Genomic DNA, 19,765 nt, shown 5'->3' on the forward strand with positions numbered 1-19,765 from the left:
TGAGCCACCGTGCCTGGCCTCAAGGAGTACTTTTATTAAAAAGATTCTCTGAAGAAAAAGATATAAATCTGATGTTAAATAAAAACATGAAAAAATTATAAATTACATAAGGATGTAACATATATTTTTAAAAAGTAAATCTGGGCTGGATGTGGTAGCAGCCTGGGCAATGTAGCAAATCCCCATCTCTACAAAAAACAAAAAAAAGCTGGGTATGGCTGTGCAAGCCTGTAGTCCCAGCTACTCAGGACTGAGGCAGAAGGATTGCTGGAGCCCAGGAGTTCGAGATTATAGTGACCTATGATTGTGTCATTGCACTCTAGCCTGAGTGACAGAGTGAGACCCTGTGTACCTCTCCTCCTACCAAGAAAAACTAATATTAAACTCCTGAGCCGAGTGTGGTGGCTAATGCTTACAGTCCCAGCTATGTAGGAGGACAAGGCGGGAGGCCAGTTCAAAGCTGAGTGCCTGCCTGAGTTCTTATCTGATGACTTACTTTTTAACAAAAACAAATTAACAGTATAGCCATGTTTCCGTAGGTCTTTAGTATGGAAAACGGTTTTTCAGTTTCATATCCCCAAAGTGCTGGGATTACAGGTGTGAGCCACAGCGCCTGGCTGTGTTCAGGTTACCGTCTAACCAAAGTTGAGCTCAAATAATTTAAAGAACAGATGAGGTGGTCTTTTGTGCTAACACATCCACTTGAATCTAGTCCCGTGGTGAGTGATGCTACCTTCTTTCCCAACTTCTTTAGCATACACGGATCTGCTAAATCAGAAGTCAGAAACTGCTTTTTCCACTCCTGCCTGGGCCCTGTGCATTTTTTTTTTTTTTTTTTTGAGACATAGTCTCACTCCGTCACCCAGGCTGGAGTGCAGTGGCATGATCTCAACTTACTGCAACTTCTGCCTCCCGGGTTCAAGTGATTCTCATGCCTCAGCCTCCCGAGTGGCTGGGATTACACGTGTGTGCCACCATGCCTGGCGAATTCTTTTGTATTTTTAGTAGAGATGGGGTTTTGCCATGTTGGCTGGGCTGGTCTTGAACTCCTAGCCTCATGTGATCCACCCACCTTGGCCTCCCAAAGTGTTTGGATTACAGGTGTCAGCCACTGCGCCTGGCCTCTTTATACATTTGAATGGTTCTTTACACATTTGACTGAATATTTCGATACAAGAGATTTCACATGAAAATCTGAAAAGTAGATAGACTTGGAAACATAAGCACAGCATCCTTAAAGAGCTGTGATCAATGGGAACTGACTGGCTACTTAATACCCCCTGAATCTGGGCAGCCTGAGATCTCTGTCCACCACAGAGCTCACTGCCCAGGTTGCCCACAATACTCACACAGGTAACCACCAGCCCCTGCAGGCATCTGGCTCCAGATCAAGGGTAAAAGTTCTTCATTTTTCTCTATTATGTATCTTTTCATTAATAAATGGAGAGGATACACATATATGGGATGTAAATTGGAAACTGCTCATACAGAGAAAAAAAATCAACTGATGAGAATGAGAACTCAGCAGAGTATCTGGATAGGTAGTATGCCATTTAAGTTTTTCATGAAGCAATGGCAGTGTCATCATGTGGAACAATATTAAAATTGCTACAACTTTTAAAGTCAAATAGTACAGTCAGAAAAATAATTCATGTCTTTATTTTATTTTTTTAGTAGAGATGGGGTTTCACCATGTTGGTCAGGCTGGTCTCAAACTCCTGACCTCGTGACCCTCCCACCTTAGCCTCCCAAAGTGCTGGGATTACAGGCGTGAGCCACCGTGCCTGGCCCATATCTTGATTTTAGTTACAAGCAATTAGTTTAAAAATAATGGCTGCTGACATCTTACTTGCTAATTTAAAGAATAATCTTTTTTTTTTTTTAAGATAGTCTCGCTCTGTCACCTAGACTGGAGTGCAGTGGCACAATTTCGGCTCACTGCAACCTCCACCTCCCAGGTTCAAGTGATTCTCCTGCCTCAGCCTCCCAAGTAGCTGGGATTACAGGCGTGCACCACCACACCTGGCTAATTTTTGTATTTTCAGTAGAGATGTGGTTTCCTCATTTTGGCCAGCTGGTTTCAAACTCCTGATCTCAGGTGATTCACCTGCCTCAGGTGATTCCCCACATGGGATAACCTCCCAAAGTGCTGGGATTACAGGCGTAAGCCACTGCGCCTGGCCAAGAATAATCTTTTGAGAGATGGCAATTTATTTTATTTGGTACTGGTTTTGGTATTGGTGATCAAAAATTTAACAGGCCAAAGACAGAAAAGTGAATACGTTATGCATATAATCATAGCAAACACCCATCAGACTGTTCAAAGGTACAGCAAACAAGACTGTGCAGTTAGTTCTTCCTTTCATTAAAAAATTACTTAATATAAATAAAAATGCTTTTATGAGGAATGATATCAAATGCATGACAGTTATCCTTCAAATCTAGCCAGCATGCAGTCATTCAGCGTGAGGGCCATTTTAACAATACCTAGAAAATACACACATGGAAAAGAAAACAAAACCCAAGTTTCATTAAAGGTGCAGTACCCACAATAAAAGGTTGATTAAAACAGTATCTTGTTCTATGATGACTGGATGGCTAAATGAATGAGAAAAGAATTAATGTGCTTCAAGATCAAACATGTTTCATTCAAATGGATGTTTTTTAAAAAAATGTAAGAAAGGCAAGTTGAGATTCTAAAGCATATCTTGAAGCAATATGCATTACTGCTAACAACAAATTCTGGATTATGCTTCTAGTCATGTTAAAATATGAAAATGATGTGCTAAAAAAAGTCACTCAAGATAAAGGTGAAACACTCACTCAGATGTGCAATGTTTTAATGTAAAGTTTCACTGTTTTCATGGAATCTAAAATAAAGCCTGTCTGGTTATCTTCACATGAATCATTTCTCCTTTCCAGGCCTTCTCAATAAATGATGGATGAAATAAAACAGATCCTGTGGTTGAATGTCACTTTCTACACAAATGCCTTTTCTTAGCTCTGTTTTTAGAAGGAAGTCACTTTGTTGACACTAATCACTACCATTTCAGGAGATAAGCTAACTGAAATCACATTTTTCCAGCTACGAAGCCCATAAATAATAAACTCTTTCAACAGCTAATGAAACCATAGCTTTCAGATAGTTAAGGTAGCAATGTAGTCCCTACTTAGTTTCATCAGAGAAAAATCACACCAAGTCCCACAAGTTGTGCCCCAGCTCAGAATACACTATAGACATCGGTGGAAGAAGGAAGTCACATAGGATGCCAGGTAGTTTCCATCTAGTTCGTCTACTCTAAATTCTTGGGTTTTGCCAGTGCCAGAAGTTCCATTTTAAATGAATCAGTAACCTATCACAAAATGTGACATACATCTTCAAAACCAGCCTCATGCTTAAAGAAAATACATCCAAGATCCAATAAAAGCTCAAATATATTTGGAACTCACAATATCCATACTTAATTAATGCAAGACTATTTCATAAATAAGTGCAAAAAGAAAAAAACTTAGACAAGAAAAGAAACAGGAACGCTCTTTAGACTTTGAACATTTTTCTGTTAAAGAGCAGGTAACACTGGATTTACAATCCTAATTTGTTTTTCGTACAAAAGAAGTAGTGTAATTTCCTCTGGATGTAAGAACATCACAGTGATCTTCAGAGAAAAAGACTGGGAAGGGGGCAAGATGGCCTAATACATTATGAGGGAGGCAAAAGCTAAAGAACATATCCTAAAATGGCAAAAACCACCAAAAAACCAACAACGGAAACAAACAAGAAAACCCCCATAGGTGCAAAAATATTAGCAAACAGAAGAATGAGAAGAAAACAGAGCTAGGTAACAAGTCTCATCTAGGTTTTCAACATACAAGACATTTTAAAGAATGCTCATTACAGAAAACAATTAAGTCTAAAAGCAATAGTTAGCATATGGCAGAACATATGCTAAGGCAGGTATAACTTTGGCTTTGAAGCTGTATGATCTGATCTGTACTCACGCCTGAAGTTCATCATACCTAAGTGAAGTCCTCATACCCTATGATAATACCATGCTTGTTCTTAGGAATTACAAAGGGCAAAACCTTCTGCAGTCTTCCTTACAATCGACTACCTTGGTCTAACCAATTACACTCGAATCAAATGCCACTGACTAATCACTATACATACATAATCATGAACTTATGGAAATAATAAAATGCAGGTATTGAATTTCCAAATTTGTTATTCAACTAAGATTGTGATCAATGTTACTGCCACAACTAAAATTAAACTAGAACTCAAAACACATCCTTTCCATGAATGAGATACTATGAAATGTTATGAACAAAGCCTCGTTTTTCTGTTTTTTTAATCAGACTTATCCCTAATGACACACTTGTTCCCAGGTCAAGTCACATACAATTCTGCAATGAGGAATGTTCAAAACCATGAAATATTCCAAGTTGTCTCACAATTCCAGAACTTGAAATTATAACTACCCTTATTTGAAGCTCGGAAGTATTTTATAATAAAGTAAAAAATCCTTCCCTGATGTTTTGTCTTAGTGAAGTGACTACTAAGCACTAGTGAAATGAATTCTTTAGTTGAAAGAAAAAGAAAAAAAATTCAATGAGTCAGCATCTGTCAGGCCAGACCATGCTTTGTCTCCCACCACCCTACCCAGTACTTTTACCCTCTGAAGTACCTGAGATGCTGATGTGACTAATTACCTGTTTTGAGGCTGGGACTGAACTCTCGGCTAGTGCTGGGAGGTGGGAAGGCCTCCGGGGCTGTCTGTGCTGGAAGGGTTCGATATGGAGGAGGAGTCAACTCTTCGTCACCAGAGAAGCTCCTCCGCACCCCACCTGTCATGGGCAGGCTCGACAAACTGACAGGCTTCTTCCCAATTGGCATCTTCCTCTCTAAATATCAAGTCAGACTAAAGTAAGCTTTCACTTACATGCGTGGTAAGAAAAGTGCATTATATAACTAGGAAAGCTGTGCTGCACAGGACACTCTCAAAAGAGAACCAATTATGCAAAGTTTGTATTTCTGAAAAGAAGGAAAGAGAGACTGACTGAATGTGTGTGTTGGGGGAGATTGTTTCTACTCTCCGAGAGTCTGGTAATAACTAGTTCTGACTCTCAAATTTAAAACAAGACAAAGTAAAATGAATTACAGAGAGCTTTAAGAACAGCTGGGCCGGCCGCAGTGGCTCACGCCTGTAATCCCAGCACTTTGGGAGGCCGAGGTGGGTGGATCACGAGGTCAGGAGATCGAGACCATCCTGGCTAACACAGTGAAGCCCCATCTCTACTAAAAATACAAAAATAGCTGGGCGTGGTGGCAGGCGCCTGTGGTCCCAGTTACTCGGGAGGCTGAGGCAGGAGAATGGCGTGAACCTGGGAGGCGGAGCTTGCAGTGAGCCGAGATCGTGCCACTGCACTCCAACCTGGGCGACAAAGCAAGACTCTCGTCTCAAAAAACAAAACAAAACAAAACAAAAAGAACAGCTGAACAGCTGGCCAATTTCTTTCAAGAAAGTCTCTGCTTGAGATGGGATAAAAACCCAAAGGAAGGAAGAAAGGGTCTTAAAACACTACTTTTAGGTAGCATTTCATAGCTCATATAAGCCCAAACACTGGTGGAGAAATCAAAACAATTTAAATGTATTATCTGGGTGTAGGAGGTTACTGATATGAAATGTGCTCTCCTAACTTTTAGTTTACAATTCACTCTTTTAGAAAACACAATTCTTATTCTAAAATGTACTTCCAAATTCAAAGCTTATTGCCTGTAAATTCTTAAGCAATCTGATTTATTCTGAAACAAATTTATCAGGCTGGGCATGGTGGCTTATGCCTGTAATCCCAGCACCTTGGGATGCCAAGGCAGAAGAATGAGGATGGCTTCAGGCCAGGAGTTTCAGACCAGCCTGGGCAACACAGTGAGACCCATCTCTACAAAAAATAAAAAAAAATTGCTGGGCAATGCTGGAGTCTGATGTGGGAGATTTGCTTGAGCCCAAGGGTTCAAGGCTGCAGTGAGCTATGATTGCACCACAGTGCTCCAGGCTGGGCAATAAAGTGAGACCTTGTCTCAAAAAAAAAATAAAATAAAATAAAAAAGTATCACCCTTCAGCTATAGTTTTCTATACAAATATAAGCCTTCCAAGACATGTACAATGCTTTTGCCAACCAAAAAAAATACTCTGAACTCTGCAAATATTGAAGAACCAGGCATAGTGCATTAATCATATTGAAAGCTGAAGGATCAGCAGGGTACAGTGGCTCACACCTATGATCCCAGCACTTTGGGAGGCCAAGGCAGGTGGATCACTTGAGGTCAGGAGTTCAAGACCAGCCTGGCCAACATGGTGAAACCCCGTCTCTACTAAAAATACAAAAATTAGCCGTAAGTAGTGGTGCACACCTGTAATCCCACTACTTGGGAGGCTGAAGCAGGAGAATCGCTTGAATCCGGGAGGCAGAGGTTGTGGCGAGCCGACAGTGCACCACTGCACTCCAGCCTGGGAGACAGCGCAAGACTCTGTCTCAAAAAGAAAGAAAGAAAGAAAAAAAAAAAAAAAGCGAAAGGATCTTTATCTTTGTGACTGAGTTATGTCTGTTTTCTTCCAGATGACAGAATAAACCGAGTAAGAGCAATAAAAAATTATGCTTCACAAAATCAAAACTAAAAGGTAAATGTAAGCCACACAGTATTCCTATGTAAAATGATGTGGGATTTAAGCTGTTATTGAGTAGATTCAATTCTCAAGAGCCAAACCAAAATCACATGCAGCAACAACTTAAGACTTTTTCCTAATATACCACACACTCACAGATAAAAACGCAAAGGAGCAATGTCCACTCTTACTACTTACAGTAGTCCCTGAAAATGGTGAGATTTAAAGCAGAAATCAGTACTGCTTTTCCTGCTCTAGAATTACACCTTAAGGAAAAGAGGCTTTTGAGACTAGAGAGTGTCTATGATCCTTCTGGCAGAACCTTATACTTATTCTCAAAAGTGTCAGTAATTATCCTTCCTTCGTGGCATGAACACAACTTACTACAAAGCAAGCTAGACCAATGAAGCTCATCAGCTGTTTCTGTACAATAAGCACTGCCAAAGAATATACCACTAACAGATGATCTTAAGTTCAAAAAGACCAACGAGCTGTAAGATGAAGCAACAGAGCCAGAATATGATAACCTACCAAGGCAAACGTAAAAACAAAAGGTTTTATAGCCCATCTGGTATTTATATCAGTCTGCCTGCAATGGATGACAGGTTTCTAAACCCCAAATACTTATTTGTGTAACTAAAGCTTAGTGAGAAAACTTTCTAACAAACTGCTGAGTAACAGAAAAAAATAAGAGGCGGCGGCACCATTAGAGTGAAAACTGCTGCTTCTTAATACGGCACTATACTTCCTTATCCTCAATTCCAACATTCAAATAGGTTTTTTTTTTTTTTTTTTTTGAGAGGGAGTTTTGCTCTTGTTGCCCAGGCTGGAGTGCAATGGCGCGATCTCGGCTCACTGCAACCTCCGCCTCCCAGGTTCAAGCGATTCTCCTGCCTCAGCCTCCCAAGTGCTGGGATTACAGGCATGCGCCACCACGCCTGGCTAATTTTGCATTTTTAGTAGAGACGGGGTTTCTCCATGTTGGTCAGGCTGGTCTCGAACTCCTGACCTCAGGTGATCCGCCTGCCTCGGCCTCCCAAAGTGCTGGGATTACAGGCGTGAGCCACCGTGCCTGGCCTCAGGAAGTTTTTTTAAAAAGAACTTCGGCAACAAAGCCGTACCTCACTTGGTGACACTACTTATAATTTTTATTTGGGCCATTTAATGTAAATATTTATATATATATTTGCTTTAAAAAATGTTTCAGAGTCTGGAGTGTTACATAATGTATGTTACACAGACTATATTTCTCTTCTAAAATCCAAAAAATTCTGAATTCCAATGCACATCTGGTCCCAAGGGCATCTAATGAGGTACTGTGGGTCCATAGTTCTTTTCTTTTCTATGTCCAAAGGACAATTTAAAGGTATTAGAGCTGATGTCATACTATTAGGAAATAGTAAAATATTATAGTTAAGGAATATGTTGCATGTAGACCAAAATTCATTTTTTCAGTGAATCCAGAACTCTAGTAATGGTAAATATCACTAAAAACCGGGGTGCTAATATTTCTTCATTAATTACATATTTCTTTCCATGTTCCCAGCCCATTAATTCAAAACAGTTTTAACTCCACAAATCAGAAACAAATCCTACAAGAGTCATGCTGAGGGAGGTAAATGAATTGTCTACACAAAACTCACAGATAAGTTCTAAAAAGCAATGTCATATAGCCACTGAGTAATAAAAACCATTTTTAATTTGACATCTTGGAAAGAAAATTCTGAAATTCCAAAGTCTTATCCAACAGAAAGTGAAAGCAGACTTGTTATTTACTTCACAGAAAGCTTAGTGGTCATACCTGCTATTGTCAGTCCACTGACATAAATGAAGTTCCCATGTGAATTCTTGCTACTCATTTAGATACATGAGAACTCCCTTTCATCAGGCTGGTTTGGCAATGCTCCCTAAAGTTCTTTTAGGTGAGTATCAGACCTGGCAAGCAGCTGGTGGGCAAAATAATTCTGGGCCTGTGGGAGGCTTGTGCCTATAAACGAGAGGTCAAGTGACAGGCCTGTAGGTTGCTACTTGTGTGTGGCTGACATGGGTTTTGTGCTGGGAGAAAACTTATTTTTCAAAGTACTACTACAGTGGACAGTAGAAATTTTTAAGTTTCCCACTTAACAAGCAAACATCAGAAAGGTTAGAACAGAGTATATTCGATTCTTCTTGCCACTTCAGTCTCTAGGTTGTTTATGAGGCAAATCAGCACGTACCTGAGCATATTTGGCAAGTCAGCTGGAAAAATCTGTTTCAGTTTTAATCCTCAAGTGTACTTTTACATTTTTTAAATATCTTGCTTTTTTCTTCCTTTTTTTGTTTTTAGAGATGGGGTCTTGCCATGTTGCCCAGGCTGGTCTAAAGCCATCCGCCCGCCTCGGCCTCCCAAAGTTGCTGGGATTAATTACAGGCATGAGCCACCACGTCCAGTCCAATTTAAAAAATATCTTTAAATAAAAATTGGCCAGACTCAGAGGATCACACCTGTAATCCCAGCACTTTGGGAGACCAAGGCAGGCAGATGGATTGCTTGAGCCCAGGAGTTTGAGACCAGCCTGGGTAATATGGTGAGACACCATTTCTATAAAAATATAAAAACGAGTTGGGCATGGTGGTATACTCCTGTAGTCCCAGGTACTCCAGGGGCTGAGGTGGGAGAATTGCTTGTACCCGGGAAGTCGAGGCTGCAGTGAGCCAAGATCACACCACTGCATTCCAGTCTGGGTGACAGACTGAGACTCTGTCTCAAAAAAAAAAAAAAAAAAAAAAAAAAAATATATATATATATATATATATATATATATATATATATATATATATCCTTATCTAAGAATGAAATGAAATATGGCCATGTGTGGTGGCTCATGCCTGTAATCCCAGCACTTTGGGAGGCTGAGGTGGGCAGACTGCTTGAGCCTAGAAGTTTGAGACCAGCCTGGGCAACGTGGCAAGACTCTGTCTCTACAAAAAAATACAAAACTTAGCTGGGTGTGTGGCAACACATGCCTGTGGTCCAAGCTACTCAGGAGGCTGGGGTGGGAGGACTGCTTGAGCCAGGGAAGGTCAAGGCTGTAGTGAGCGGAGATTGTGCCACTGCACTCCATTCCAGCCTGAGCAACAAAGTAAGGCCTTGTCTCAAAAAAGAGTGAAACATTCTATGACAAGTTTTATGAAGAGAGAAAGCTATGGCTTTCTATGGTGGGGAAATAAGATAAAAAAAATCAAATATAGTTATCAATATATTTTATATTACTTTGGCTTATGCCAACAATTCACTGTAAGGTAAAATATAGTATAGAAAGAATTTCTTTTTTTTTTTTTTTCGAGATGGAGTTTTGCTCTTGTTGCCCAGGCTAGGGTGCAATGGCACGATCTCGGCTCACCTCAACCTCCGCCTCCTGGGTTCAAGCAATTCTCCTGCCTCAGCCTCCCAAGTAGCTGGGATTACAGGCATGCACCACCACGCCAGGCTAATTTTTTAGTATAGAAAGCATTTCTAGAAAAATTTGGTAAAGCTTTTTTGCCATCAACTTGGATTTCTTACCAGTATCACTCTAGAAAGTTTTGCTTTCTAGGAAAAATGGGTTTATTAGGCTTCACATCTACTGTAAGCATCAAGCATCTGCTAATTTTTTTTTTTTTTTTTTTTTAGACAGAGTCTTGCTGTGTTGCCCAGCTGGAATGTAGTGGCGTGATCTTGGCTCACTGCAACCTCTGCCTCCCGGGTTCAAGTGATTCTCTTGCCTCAGCCTCCTGAGTAGCTGGGACTTCAGGCGTGTGCCACCATGCCCGGCAGATTTTTTGTATTTTTGGTGGAGACAGGGTTTCACCGTGTTAGCCAGGATGGTCTCGATCTCCTGACCTTGTGATCTGCCTGCCTCGGCCTCCTGAAGTGCTGGGATTACAGGCGTGAGCCACTGAACCTGGCTGCTAATTTTTCTTTTTAAATAAAGTTTTTAAACAAGATTAACTTTCAGTAGGTTTTACATATTATTTCAAGAATCATTCACAGACTCTATTCTTTACCACGTATACTTTAAATACTGTGGTAATCATTTCTCCTGTTAGTAAAATATCAGTGTTTCTCATTATTGCAAGGGTTTGCCTTTTATGGCATACTGCACCTTTAAGCATAATACATAACGCACAATCATCAGTTCTCACAAGATATATCATTTTCTGTCCAAGAATACTGTGACTCCAATTAGTTAACAATTAGAAAATGTATGTGAACACCACGTGGTGACCCACTTTTCTTATGTCCTTTGTATTGCTGGGACTTAGCCTTTTTCTTCTGTTTTGATGAAGCTGATTGGTTTTCTCTTGATGCTGAAAAATAAAAAGGGAAAATTGGTACTAGATAATTGTTTACAATTTAGACGATACAGTTGTCTAGATACAACTTATATGAACTATCTTTACCAAGACCATTATGCTAAAGTACATGATGCTCTGAAAATAAGGGTACTTGTTCCTACAAAACCATAGCCTCAACATGAGACAGATTCCACTATTTACTCAAAAGCATTTATTACCTACCAATAAACTTTTAGTCTGTAATTTTTAACTCACTAAAATAGTAAGTCTAGTTTAATTTGGTGACTGTTGTGTTTCTATAGTCATTATGTAATTGACTACTGGATTCACATTGCCATGGGACACATGGTCTGATTCTGTGATATTGTTGTTGAGTCTTAATGTCTTACCTGGCAACCAATCAGACATAGGTATATTCTTGTCCTGTGAGCTCATAAGATGACTTATGTGAGATAGTCCTCTGGAGAATTGCTGATTTTTACAAAAGGACACCTTTTCTGTATACCAACTTACACTGTGATGCTGGAGGCTGTAGTTGATATCCAGTTAACTGACACCACCCTACAGGATAGAGGTCAGGTGACTCACAGTCTACCCACTGATCATACTCTTCTTCCCATCCATCAAAATGTATCCTCAAGAGACGATGAATAATTCGAGTTACTGTGGCTACACATATTAAACGTGGCTCCATGAGATCTACTGCTTCTAATTTCATTCCTACACGAAATCCGTGATTTGGAACATCCTGACACAGAGAAGAAAACATTAATATTGGTATGAAGAAGAAAGAATGCACAACCCTACTATCACTAAGAAAGCAAAAAACAGAAGCGACTAGCTAAATATGATAATTATAAACCATAAATTCCAAATAATTCTTTATTTAAACATAGTACGAAGGTGAAGTATTTAAAAACTAGTTAGGAAAAGTCTTCATTTCTATTTCCTTCAGATTAAAAATGAAACACAGTTTGGAAACAAGTTTTGATTCCTAGGTAAAGAAAATATTTATATTGTTTCATTGCTATATTTGTTTATATTATATCTCCACTAAGAAATTCTAATACAAGGCAAAGACATTTTTATGAACATAAATTGTATTTGCAGGGCATTAATAAGTCCTCACATAATTATGCTGCCATTTAAATTTACCTTATTAAATAGTTTTACTGGTGCTGCAATGGAGCCAGTTTCCCTGAGGTAGTCAAACCATTTAAAAGGAAGTTTTGTGTAACCTAAAAAACACAACTGGTTTAACTAGCAGTTCATTTAAAATTAGCATAATATTAAAATGCAGACAAAAAGTAACAGTACACAAAATCTTAAGGGCATAGGTTATATGATCAACTTTATTTTTTTTGAGACAGGGTCTTGCTCTGTCGCCCAGGCTGGAGTGCAGTAGTGCCCTCAACGGCTTACTGCAGCCTCAACCTCCAGGGCTCAAGTGATCCTCCTGCCTCAGCCTCTCTAGTAGCTGGGACTACAGGCGCATGCCACTGTGACTGGCTAATTTTTTATTGTTTTTAGTAGAGACAGGTCTCTACTAAATAGGGTCTCCCTATGTTGCCCGGGTTGTTCTCAAACTCCTGGTCTCAAGCAATCCTCCTACCTGAGTCTCCCAAAGTGCTGGGATTACTGGCGTGAGCCACTGCACCTGGCCTATATGATTTATACTGCTGAGTGCAATAATTCCTCCATGTTATACAGATTTCCCTCCCCTTTCTAGAAACACTGGTGTGTCTACTTAGTCTAATGCAAAGGTGGCTCTCTTTTTCTGTTTACTACAACGGTACATTTTTGCTCTTTCAATCCTAGGCTTTAGAAGAGTCTAGCACCTAATACTATGGAGTGATATTTTTCTTTCTTGCAAGGAGAGAAAACTGGCTGAGCAAATACTATTTTTATAGACCTCTGTTATAGCTTTCCTCCTTTCTTAGAGGAACAACTTAATGCTCAAGTATTAAAATTGGAAAAATCACTGGTTAAACCATGAGTAAAACAGCCATCCTTTTAAAAGTCCACATAGGGCTGGGTGCAGTGGCTCACGCCTATAATCCCAGCACGCTGGGAGGCCAAGGTGGGTGGATCACTTCAGGCCAGGAGTTCATGATGAGCCTGGCCTACATGGCGAAACCCTGTCTCTACTAAAAATATAAAAATCAGCTGGGCGTGGTGGTGCACACCTGTAATTCCAGCTACTTGGGAGAGGAGGCACAAGAATCACTTGAACCTGGGAGGCGGAGGCTGTAAAGAGGTGAGATAGCACCCCTGCATTCCAGCCTGGGTGACAGAGCGAGACTGTCTCAAAAAAAAAAAAAAAGTCCACATGGCTAAGTGTGGTGGTTCACTCCTAATCCCAGCACTTTGGGGAGGCTGAGGTGGGAGGATCACTTGAGGCCAGGACTTCAAGACCAGCCTGGGTAACATAGTGAGATTCCTGTCTGTACATACAAAGAGAAAAAAAAAAAAAGTCAGACATGGTTGTGCCTTTCAGCTGTAGTTTCAGCTACTAGGGAGGCTGAGGTGGGAGGATTGCTTGGGCCCAGGAGCTGGAAGTTACTGTGAGCTATGATTGTGCCACTGCACTCCAGCCTGGGCAACAGAGCAAGACCCTGTCTTTATTGGGAAAAAAAGAAAAAAATCATGTATGCCATAGCCTGTTGAGCCTACATTACTGACTCAACAGAGTTTGAGAATACCAATTCATATTATAAAATACACAGATGCTCAGGAAAAATTCTATACTACTGTAATTTATTAAAGTACGCTAGAATACAGTACTTTATATTTTTAGAGCAACCTACAGCTCCTGTATGTATATGTTTATCCACACACATTATATACGTACTCAGGAAATCTAGGGCTGTGTTAAATGTTGTAAACAAAAACCATGTAAGAAGAAAGCAACGATTAAAACCCAGTGTTTATATTAGGATGAAGTACCTCTGGGTGGAGTAAGTTCAATCATGTTAATTTCACAGAAACCGACAGGGAAAATAGAAGGAGAGGTTGCATGGTAACAGAACCAGTCAGATCCGTCTGCTGCTTCTGAGCCATCGATCCCAATCATCAGGAATCCGTCAGCTAGCACCTTTTCAATGAAGAGAATTCTAAGTACTTGAAATTAGATACCACTATTATAAAAATAATACTTTGACATTCTAAAAGAAAGGAAAATCTATTATATAAAGGTCTCTTCAAAGTGAAACATGCTTCTCTACTGAGTTATGTTAAATAACAGAAGTTCTAATGAAAAAAATCTATGTAAATTCTAGTGTGTTCCAGAAACAAAAGCAGGATTACCTATAACTGACCTCAGAGGTCTGGGAAAAGCAGTGCCTTTGACCATGGCTATAGCTGCCTGCTGTCACGGCATCATGAAACTGGGCTGAGTGCTTACTATTTACCTAACTAGTTTCAGCTAGGCTCCAAATCCTACTTGGTAACACTTTTACTTCTTTCTGATTTATCACATACAGAGTTTTTACAAACGGTCTCTACGTTCTTCAAGCTCCAACTTGATCTCTTTTATGCTACAGATAACCATACTCCTCTATGGCAGATGCTAAGGCCGGTCCACATTAAGGGTCCTCTTGTTCGTTTCTTCACGCCTCAGAGACTGTTGTAACAAGTACCCAACTCTCCCTTTTTGAGACAAGGTCTCGCTCTGTCACTCAGGCTGGAGTGCAATGGTGCGAACATGGCCCACTGCAGCCTTGACCTCCCTGGCTCAAGCAATCCTTCTGTCTCTGCCTCCTGAGTAGCTAGGACTACAGGTGCATGCCATCACACTCGGCTAATTGTTTAATTTTTATTTTGTAGAGATGGGGTCTCACCATGTTGCTCAGGCTGGTCTCAAACTCCTGGGCTCAAGTGATCCTTCTGCCGTGGCCTCCCAAAGTGTTGGGATTACGGACGTGCCCACCCTGCCTTTTTTTTTTTTTTTTTTTTGAGACAGAGTTTCCCTCGTCACCTAGGCTGGAGTGCAAGGGGTCAATCTCGGCTCACTGCAACCTCTGCCTCCTGGATTCAAGTGATTCTTCTGCCTCAGCCTCCCAAGTAGCTGGGATTACCGGCATGGGCCACCACGCCCAGCTAATTTTTGTATTTTTAGTAGAGATGGGATTTCATCATGTTGGCCAGGCTGGTCTCGAACTCCTGACCTCAGGTGACCCACTCACCTTGGCCAGGCTGCCCCCTCTTTTTAAAACTAAGACAAACTTCCCCATCTTGCCCTATTACCACTGGAATTTTGCTTTCAAAAGACCATGTCTTATACTCTGTTTCCCAATTTCCACTACATTAAAAATATTTTGGCCGGGCGTGGTAGCTCATGCCTGTAATCTCAGCACTTTGGGAGGCTGAGATGGGCAGACACCTGAGGTCAGGAGTTTGAGACCAGACTGGCCAACATGGCGAAACCCAGTCTCTACTAAAAATACAAAAATTAGCCAGGCATGGTGGCGGGGGCCTGTAATCCCAGCTACTTGGGAGGCTGAGGCAGGGAGAATTGCTCGAACCTGGAAGGCAGAGGCTGCAGTGAGCCGAGATCATGCCATTGCACTCCAGCCTGGGTGACAGAGCAAGACTGTTTCAAAGGGGAAAAAAATTTTTTTTTTTTTTTACTTTGAAATAGGTTCAAGGTTATAGAGTAGTAGAATAAACTCTATTCACCCAGACACTCAATTCAAGTTACATACCACGCAACTCCTTGCAGTTAATTTTTGTCTTTATCTATTCTTTTATTTTATATATATATATACACAGAGAGAGAGAGAGAGAGAGAGATATGGAGGGGGGGAGAGAGAGAGAGAGAGAGAGAGAGATGGAGGATGGAGTCTCGCTTTGTTGCCCAGGCTGGAGTGCAGTGGTGCAATCTCAGCTCATTGCAACCTCCCCCTCCTGGGTTCAAGTAATTCTCCTGCCTCAGTTTCCCAAGTAGCTGGGATTACAGGTGCTCACCACCACACCCGACTTATTTTTGTATTTTTAGTAGAGATGGGGTTTCGCCATGTTGGCTGGGCTGGTCTTAAATTCCTGGCCTCAAGTGATTCTCCTGCCTCTGCCTCCCAAATATTCCTTCATATTTTTACTTGTTGAATTTTTGTTTTTGGCTTTTTCCTGCAGTATGTTGCCTTTATCTAAACTGCTAAATTCATGAATAAACTCCTAATTTGCCCAACCTCACTGAGTCTCTGCTATTTGCTCACTACTCTTAATTTTTCTTTTTCTTTCTTTTTTTTTTTTTTTTGAGACAAGGTCACCCAGGCTGGGGTGCAGTGGTACAATCATGGCTCACTGCAGCCAACTTCCCTGAGCTCAGGTGATGCTCCCACCCCAGCCTCCTGGATAGCTGGGTCTATAGGTGTGCCACCACACTCAGCTAATTTTTGTAGAGACAGTGTTTTGCCCTATTGCTCAGGCTGGTTTCAAACTCTGGGGGCCAAGGTGGGCTCAAGCAATCTGCCTGCCTCGGCCTCTCAAAGTGCTAGGATTACTGGCGTGAGCTACCACACCCAGCCTACTCTTAATATTCTGAAACATTTTCTCCTAGTCTCTTATCACCTTCTGGTCTACCAATCAATCTTCTCATCTCTCTGATCATTCTTTCTGCATTCCTTCTGGAATGCTCTTTCACCTCCAACCTTCAAGTTTCTGATTTTAGCTCTTTTCTGTTTTGATGACCTCATCCATCCCAGTGCTACAATGATGAACTTCTACACCAGTGATTCCTAAAGTTTTATCATGAGTTTGCCTCTCTTCCAGTGTCTCGGTCCAGCATTTTATCTGCATGCTGAACATAGTCTCTGAGTTAGTACAGGGTGTCAAATCAACAACTCCTCTTACTCCTTTAGAGGTAATCAATCACCATATTCCACAACTCCACCTCAACTTGCCATTAATCTCTGTCTTGACTTTGCTATCTTGTTTGATATAATTGCTTTCAGCCATCCTCTATGGATGCTGCCCCTCTTAGACAGTAAAACTTTCCTTCAGTCCAACCTCTGTTCAGGCCAGTACCTGTACCAAGTTATCCTGTCTACTAAAGAACTCTCGGATGACTTGACCAAGTGTTTAAAGCCTGTAATAATGGTTCCACATTATCTTTTGGTCTCTTCCTCCAAGTTCCTTTCTCTGGTTATTTCTATATGGTAAACATGTACACTAAATTTACTACTCTCAAGCTTGACAGCTTTGCTTAAGACCTCTGGACAGAACTACCTCACTTACATGGGATTCCTTTCTTCATTCTTCTAAATACAGGTGACTAGACTAGGGACTTGTATGTATCACATATGGAACCAAACCAAAGGCTTAGCTCAGCTATTCAGACTCTTTCTCAGTAATCAGAATTAACAGACACAGAGACTGTTGTCACATGGGTGGGATCTGGAACTGAAAGGATCCTCCCAACTCAGCCTCCCAAAGTGCTGGAATTGCAGGCATGAGCCACCAAGCCTGGCCTTGACCGTGATTCCGGTCATGTAGACATGGAGTCGATCATGGGAATCCATGTGATTTTTGTTGTTGTTTGAGATGGAGTCTCGCTCTATGCCTAGGCCGAAGTGCAGTGGCTCGATCTCAGCTCACTGCAACCTCCACCTCCCAGGTTCAAGTGATTCTCTTGCCTCAGCCTTTCGAGTAGCTGGGATTATAGGTACACACCACCACACCTGGCTAATTTTTGTATGGAGATGGGGTTTTATCATGTTGGCCAGGCTGGTCTTGAACTCCTGACCTCAAGTGATCCACCTGCCTTGGACTCCCAAAGTGCTGGGATTGCACCCAGCACTCCCAAAGTGCTGGGATTGCACCCAGTCTCTTTATTTTTTTCTTTTTTTTGAGACAGAGTTTTGCTCTTGTTGCCCAGGCTGGAGTGCAATAGCACAATCTCAGCTCACTGCAACCTCTGTGTCTCGGGTTCAAGCATTCTCCTGCCTCAGCCTCCCAAGAACTGGGATTACAGGTGCCTGGCCCCAGGCCCAGCTAACTCTTTTGTATTTTTAGTTTCATCATGTTGACCAGGCTGGTCTTGAACTCCTGACCTCATGATCTGCCCTTCTAAAGTGCTGGAATTACAGGTGTGAGCCACCTGTAATTGTAATAAAAAAAGGGCCCAGCCTTTTTTTTTCTTTTTAACATGATCAAGGTGTTTCAGGAATCAGTGTTTAAAAAATTTTTTTTTTGAGACAGTCTTGCTTTGTTGCCCAGGATGGAGTGCAGTGGTGCGATCTCAGCTCACTGCAACCTCCCCTTCCTGGGTTCAAGCGATTCTGCTGCCTCAGCCTCCCGAGTAGCTGGGACTACAGGCGCCCGCCACCACACCCGGCTAATTTTTGTATTTTTAGTAAAGATGGGGTCTCACCATATTGACCAGGCTGGTCTCGAACTCCTGACCTTGTGATTCGCCCCCCTCGGCCTGTTTTAAATCTTATTGGGTCATTCTGATCACTAGTGAGGAAAAGAGGAAGAACAGGGTTTGGAGCCAGTCTTGTCCAGCTGTCTGACCATGTGACATGGCAGCCATCATAATTGTTTTCCTTTTTCTTTTTTTCTGTTTTTTTTTTTTTTTGAGACAGAGTCTCGCTCTGTCACCCAGGCTGGAGTGCAGTGGCACCATCTTGGCTCACTGCAACCTCCACCTCCAGGGTTCAAGTGATTCTCCTGCCTCAGTCTCCTGAGTAGCTGGGACTACAGGCGCGTGCCACCACGCCTGGTTAATTTTTTGTAGTTTTAGTAGAGACAGGGTTTCACCGTGTTAGCCAGGATGGTCTTGATATCCTGACCTCGTGATCCGCTTGCCTTGGCCTCCCGAAGTGCTGGGATTACAAGTGTGAGCTACCATGCCTGGGCCATCATAATTGTTTTTCTTTTAGCTGAAGGTTTTAAACTGTTGAAATGCAAATCACGATTTAAGTTACACCTTTATGTAAGTAGACTTTCCTTAGGTGGTTCTTGACCATGGCTGTACATGATATTCACCTGAGACCTTAAAAAAATGCCAATGTTAGCCAGGCAGGTGGCTCCTGCCTGTAATCCCAGCTACTCAGGAGGCTGAGGCAGGAGAATTGCTTGAGCTCAGGAGTTCGAGACTATCCCGGGCAACAGTGAGACCCCATTGCTAAGAAAACAACAACAACAAAAAAACTGGTTGGGTGTGGTGGCTTTTGCCTGCAGTACCAGCTGCTCAGGAAGCTGAAGTGGGAGAACTGCTTGAGCTCAAGGTTGTGGTGAGCTATGATCACGCCATTGCACTACAGCCTGGGTGACAGGGCGAGATACCATCTCAAAAAAAAAAAAAAAAAATGCCATGTACAGTGGCTCATGCCTGTAATCCCAGCACTGTGGGAGGCCGAGGCAGGTGGGTTGAGTCCAGGAATTCGAGACCAGCCCGGGCAACATGGTGAAATCCCATCTCTACAAAATATACAAAAATTAGCTGGGCGTGGTGGCATGCACCTGTAATCCCAGCTACTCAGGGGGCTGAGGCAGGAGGATCACCTGAGCCTGGGAGGCAGAGGTTGCAGTGAGCTGAGATCATGCCACTGCACTCCAGCCTGGATGACAGAGTGAGACCATGTCTTAAAAAAAAAAAAAATGCTGGGTGCCGTGGCTCACGCCTATAATCCTAGCACTTTCGGAGGATTGCCTGAGCCCAGGAATCTGAGACCAGCCTGGGCAACCTAGGGAGACCCTGTACCTACAAAAATAAAAATAAGAAAATTAGCCAGGCATGATAGCACACACCTGTGATCCCAGCCACTCTGAAGGCTATAGT

The 19,765-nt window shown here is 41.8% G+C and overlaps 1 protein-coding gene and 1 long non-coding RNA gene across 37 annotated transcripts in view; one reads left to right on the forward strand and one right to left on the reverse strand.

Moving 5' to 3' along the window:
• The window catches only part of MBTD1 (mbt domain containing 1), an 83,581-nt gene that overhangs the window by 3,836 nt on the left and 59,980 nt on the right, over positions 1-19,765 (reverse strand). For 21 of the 36 annotated variants that reach the window (XM_063799852.1, XM_063799853.1, XM_016932582.3 and 18 more), the window contains 5 exons: positions 13,930-14,077; positions 12,139-12,221; positions 11,497-11,731; positions 10,918-10,995; positions 4,711-4,902 (listed from right to left, as the gene is read on the reverse strand). In XM_063799852.1, the coding sequence (XP_063655922.1) occupies positions 4,711-4,902; positions 10,918-10,995; positions 11,497-11,731; positions 12,139-12,221; positions 13,930-14,077 (736 nt within the window). Of the gene's footprint in view, positions 1-4,710; positions 4,903-10,917; positions 10,996-11,372; positions 11,732-12,138; positions 12,222-13,929; positions 14,078-19,765 lie in introns of those variants that run through there. The other 15 variants (XM_063799861.1, XM_063799860.1, XM_063799858.1 and 12 more) reach the window with 5 other exon arrangements.
• On the forward strand, positions 6,618-10,630 carry LOC134808973 (uncharacterized). The gene is made up of 2 exons (XR_010153340.1): positions 6,618-6,681; positions 10,319-10,630. It is a non-coding gene; the product is annotated as an uncharacterized LOC134808973 (long non-coding RNA).

This window comes from Pan troglodytes, chromosome 19 (assembly GCF_028858775.2).
Source record: "Pan troglodytes isolate AG18354 chromosome 19, NHGRI_mPanTro3-v2.0_pri, whole genome shotgun sequence".
In the NCBI taxonomy this organism is placed as follows: Eukaryota; Metazoa; Chordata; class Mammalia; order Primates; family Hominidae; genus Pan; species Pan troglodytes.